Source organism: Leptopilina heterotoma, unplaced genomic scaffold, assembly GCF_015476425.1.
Source record: "Leptopilina heterotoma isolate Lh14 unplaced genomic scaffold, ASM1547642v1 Lhet_115, whole genome shotgun sequence".
In the NCBI taxonomy this organism is placed as follows: Eukaryota; Metazoa; Arthropoda; class Insecta; order Hymenoptera; family Figitidae; genus Leptopilina; species Leptopilina heterotoma.
The window spans coordinates 1,302,409-1,307,910 of NW_025110834.1; the positions used below are offsets into that span (position 1 = coordinate 1,302,409).

At 34.7% G+C, this 5,502-nt stretch overlaps 1 protein-coding gene across 1 annotated transcript; it reads left to right on the forward strand.

Annotated features, from left to right (window-relative positions):
- Nucleotides 1-3,528: 3,528 nt before the first annotated feature.
- On the forward strand, nucleotides 3,529-4,776 carry LOC122509258 (sporozoite surface protein 2-like). The gene is made up of 2 exons (XM_043623195.1): nucleotides 3,529-4,190; nucleotides 4,412-4,776. The coding sequence occupies exons 1-2, from the start codon at nucleotides 4,037-4,039 to the stop codon at nucleotides 4,774-4,776; spliced, it is 519 nt and encodes a 172-aa protein (XP_043479130.1). The 5' UTR covers nucleotides 3,529-4,036.
- The last annotated feature ends 726 nt before the right edge of the window (nucleotides 4,777-5,502 follow it).

Consider the following 5,502-nt stretch of genomic DNA (forward strand, 5'->3'; position numbering starts at 1 on the left):
CATTGTAAGGTGAATGAACTTTGTTGTTTATTTTGTTTTGTTGATATTGAGTCGAGTTATATAGAACATAGCAACCGAACTTACTAAATTATTTATATATAAAAACTATATCATAAGAAAAGATTTCTTTATAGTTAAAAAATTGTGTTAATTATTATAATTTAACTTTGATTTATTAATTTATTATTTTATATATTTATCCTACAAACAGAAGATAAAAATTACCTTATTTAGTAGTGGATAAATTAGAAAGAATAAAAAGCTGAATTACCGAATAATTATTGGAGCAGATTCCTCTAATTTGGTTACAAAGCAACAAATTTTCTCAAAAATAAAATATAATATTAAATTGAAAAAAAATACAGATTACATAATTTTATTCATAAAATATATTACTATATGTTGTCAAAACAGATCTTATCAGTTGATATAGTTTGACGCGTGCCTCATTGTTAGAGGATCTTTAAATTTGGGAAACAATGTCCTTTTAAATTTAACAATAACATTCTTTCTATTATATCATTCATATGATATAAGAATGAGAATTGTCGAATACGTATGTGTGAGATAATTTTCATGTTTGAAACACGTGGGTTTTCAGAATATTACCGTACAGTGGGCTTTTAAATCAAAATAAAGGAAAAATATATAGATATATATACTTCCCTTGGTCTGTTAACCAATATACGAATGTTTCAGTAAGTTTAAATAAATAAATATAAGATGGTGATTCCTATTCTTGCCCTTTTTGAGAAGATATAATCATAAGTAATAAACAATATATATACCAAGCATAGTAAGGCATATACTGAACATATTTGGAATACAACTTTTTTTCTAGTGGACCGATTTGGTCCCATAATGTCTTAAATTAAAGGTGGAGTCTTCCTCTATACTACAGACCCCATGAGATGTCTGAGAAATTGTTTATAACAATGGAAATAAATAAATAAAAAATACAAGAGAGATGCACTGAGAGTATACCCTTTGTCCAATTTGAGTGCATCTCTCTTGTATTTTTTTTCCATTCATTTTCAAGAGATGCACTCTGACTGGACAAAGGGTATACTCTGAGTGCATCTCTCTTGTATTTTTTATTTATTTATTTCCATTGTTATAAACAATTTCTCAGACATCACATGGGGTCTATAGTACAGAGCGTCGCTTGGGGGCAGCAACATGCCGACTCAGCTAAACGGTGAAAAAGATGCCGTTTCAAAAAGAAAAGTGAAAAACATGCCATTTCACGAAACCTATGGAAACTATGCCTCGCCGCGAAAGCGCTGAGAAACATACCTTCTCCAAACGAACGGTGAAGTACATGCCTTTTCAACCGTAAATAAGTTGAAAAGTTGTATGAAAAGGCATGTTCTTCACCGTTCCTTTGGAGAAGGTATGTTTCTCAGCGCTTTCGCGGCGAGGCATAGTTTCCATAGGTTTCGTGAAATGGCATGTTTTTCACTTTTCTTTTTGAAACGGCATCTTTTTCACCGTTTAGCTGAGTCGGCATGTTGCTGCCCCCAAGCGACGAGAGGAAGACTTTAGCTTTAATTTAAGACATTGCGCGACTAAATCGGTCCACTAGAAAAAAAGTTGTTTTCCAAATATGTTCAGTATATGCCTTACTATACTTGTAAAATTCACAAGTATAGTAAGGCATATACTGAACATATTTGGAATACAACTTTTTTTCTAGTGGACCGATTTGGTCCCACAATGTCTTAAATTAAAGGTGGAGTCTTCCTCTGTACTATAGACCTCATGTGATGTCTGAGAAATTGTTTATAACAATGGAAATAAATAAATAAAAAATACAGGAGAGATGCACTCAGAGTATACCATTTGTCTAATTTGAGTGCTTCTCTTGAAAATGAATGGAAAAAAATACAAGAGAGATGCACTCAAATTGGACAAAGGGTATACTCTGAGTGCATCTCTCTTGTATTTTTTATTTATTAATTTCCATTGTTATAAACAATTTCTCAGACATTACATGGGGTCTATAGTACAGAGGAAGACTTTAGCTTTAATTTAAGACATTTCGCGACTAAATCGGTCCACTAGAAAAAAAGTTGTATTCCAAATATGTTCAGTATATGCCTTACTATGCTTGTGAATTTTACAAGTATAGTAAGGCATATACTGAACATATTTGGAATACAACTTTTTTTCTAGTGGACCGATTTAGTCGCGCAATGTCTTAAATTAAAGCTAAAGTCTTCCTCTGTACTATAGACCCCATGTGATGTCTGAGAAATTGTTTATAACAATGGAAATAAATAAATAAAAAATACAAGAGAGATGCACTGAGAGTATACCCTTTGTCCAATTTGAGTGCATCTCTTGAAAATGAATGGAAAAAAATACAAGAGTGATGCACTCAAATTGGACAAATGGTATACTCTGAGTGCATCTCTCTTGTATTTTTTATTTATTAATTTCCATTGTTATAAACAATTTTTTAGACATCACATGGGGTCTATAGTACAGAGGAAGACTCCACCTTTAATTTAAGACATTGCGCGACTTCCACTAGAAAAAAAGTTGTATTCTAAATATGCCAAGTCTATGGATATCTACATTACCGACTGCTTGTTATTAACATATGCACTCCGAGTAACTAAAGTGAATATTCGCAGTGCATCGTATTATCATAGAGGGTGCAACTATCTATTTCCGGTTTCCGGCATTTGATTTGGCCAATCAGTGTAACGCTGTGTAGGTCCACAGTTATTAGCAGACCTTCATTCAGGTTGGTGCTTCCTTTCATGCGTAGTGTAAAGTGATTATTAATAAAATGCCAGTGTGCGAAAGTGTCAGTTCTTTGTGGAATGTAAAATATTTTGCACATTATCCTCACAAAGTATATCGGTTGAGGTCATATCTAAGGAGAAATTTAGATGTGGATCTACGAAATGCTGTCGAGTTACGGAAAATTGCACGTGCTGCGTTTCGCATGACAGGCAATGTATCGTCGAAAAAATTATTTTCAATGGGGCGTTTTATCCGAAGTTTCGGCAATTCGAACGACTTTTTAAATGTGCCAGTTTATTATTTATGTCCGCAAGTTTAATTCCGATTTGCATACGAAGTGTAAATATAAAATAATTATATTTTCTTTTATTTTGAAGAATATATTAACCCCAATATATTCTTCGAATTAAATAAAAACATAATTATTTTATAAACATTCTTTTTTTTTTTACAGATACAAAGAGGCAAAACAGAAGCATAACATAAAATGCTTTTATTCTATATCGGAGATCACCGCAGCCAGAATGGCTGTTTTTTACTTTGCCTATGAGGACACAGACTCCGTCCCAAAAGAGTTGATAAAATTAATTCGATCGAAAATCATGGTAAAGAAGCCCCATAAAAATATTGTGGAAAATTTTAGGAAGACATTTGTCGTCGACTCTTTAGAAGTGCGGAACAGAATTTTAAACTTGTTTTTGGCGTACATGTAAGAATGGAAACACTTTTTATGCACCCAAAATAATAAGTGTTACCATTCTTAGTGTCGGATGTAAATTTTAAATTACAGCAAGAAGGTGTATACGGAAAATAACGCGAATAACCAGTTTCCACTGCTTCGTGCAGCAAAAGATGTAAATCTCATCAATGAGCTCGTCGGTGTGCAGCTGGAAGAAAATGAGAACATGGTTGCGGATGAGACTGATGAGACTGATGAGGATGCTGCTATGGAGGTTGAAAATTTAGACGACGAAGTCTTTGAAGTCAAATATTACGACAACCAATTGTACGACACTCGCCGGGTGGAGAAAATGAATAAAGAAAATTATTTTTCATTATTCGAAGGTAAGAAAAAAAAAATAAAAAATGATTCTAGTGGCTGTATTATAATTTTTTTTACTATTTTCCAGTCGAGGAACCGCAGCAGGAACCCCAGCAACCGCAGCAACCGCAGCAGGAACCGCAGCGGAAGAAGCCGAAGTTGAAGCAGCTGCAGAAACCCCAGCAACCGCAGCAACTGCAGCGGAAGAAGCCGAAGTTGAAGCCGAAGCAGTTGAAGCAAATGCAGGAACTGCAGGAGAGGGATAATGCTCTGGAAAGAGAAATGCTGAAGCTGCAACAAGCATGTGCAAGAAGGGAGGAATTTCTGAAACACAAAATGCAGCTAAAGCAGCGCAAGTTGCAAGAGCGACAGCAGCAGGAGTCGGCAAACGAAGGTTGGTGTATATTTCTAATTAATTTATTTTTGTTAACAATAAATAAGATAGACACTGACAATATACTGTTCAGCTATTATGAGTGTCTCCAGTATGAAATTTACCCAAGTTCATACTGGAGACACTGTAAGTGGCTGAGTGTTTTATTTCAAGTGTATATTTCTTATTAATTTATGACAAAAAAAATTTATTTATTTATTTATTTATTTATGTATGTGCAGTTTCACCACATCCAACAATGGAAGAGGTTTTATTGAATCCAACAATGGAAGAGGTTTTATTGAACCCTGAAGAAAGTAATACCAATAGGGTTGAAGAAAAAGAGAGGGAGGAAGAACCGCAGAACCCGTCGCAGAACCCACCGAACCCTGAAGAAAGTAATACCAATAGGGTTGAAGAAAAAGAGAGGGAGGAAGAACCGCAGAACCCGTCGCAGAACCCACCGAACCCTGAAGAAAGTAATACCAATAGGGTTAAAGAAAAAGAGAGGGAGGAAGAACCGCAGAACCCGTCGCAGAACCCACCGCAGAAGCCGGTTCAGTCATCGTCGTCGTGTATTATGGAAAAAATTGCGGGTAAGAGTTAATTACTGTTCGTAATATACGTTCAACTTCAACGTGATCTAGTGTAAAAGTCTTATAAAGAATGAAATTTTTGTTCATATCAACTAGAGGAAATTTTTATCATTTTCACATAATAATATCAAAACTTTTGTTATCCCCCCAGTCCTCTTGTTGTACCCAATACTTCAATTATCTTTTCTTTTTTAGTTATTAGGTAGAACGAGTGGAGAAAGAAAAGTAACGCAAATCCATGTGTTAGAAACAACCATTTTCTCCTGTCTATCTACATCACTCCATACAGGTATTCTAGGTTAGAACAGCAATAAACTCCTGCCGATTCGGATGTTATCCCAACAATGTCAACATTATAAATTGAAGTCACTGTTCGAAAAATCTTCATAATAAAAAACTTGTCTTCCTCAATTTTTACATTGTTAACAATGAGACCTACTCTTCCATCTTTAAGGACGCAACAACTGTCACGTAAAGTTGTTGCAAGGGTAAATTTTCCACTTTCCAATTTATGATACTGAAGGCATCTGTTGATGGCCGTATTTGGTGGTAAAGGTCCGTCAACATGGTTTTGAGGAGAGGTTTGAAGGCGATTGCTGGTTTCGAGCGGTTTTAAGTTAATACCATTTATCTCACAAATTGTTTTGTATATTTGTTGGAGAGTAAGATGCGGTTTTCTAACCAATTTTCGAATCTTTGGCATGTTATTTTTAAAATAAAAGGAACTGAACGTTTCT

Excerpts from the sequence above, each read along its gene's own strand:
- LOC122509258 (XM_043623195.1), top strand. The coding sequence starts at position 4,037 with ATGCAGGAACTGCAGGAGAGGGATAATGCTCTGGAAAGAGAAATGCTG. Across the intron at positions 4,191-4,411 it reads GCAGGAGTCGGCAAACGAAG|TTTCACCACATCCAACAATG; the intron begins GTTGGTGTATAT and ends ATGTATGTGCAG.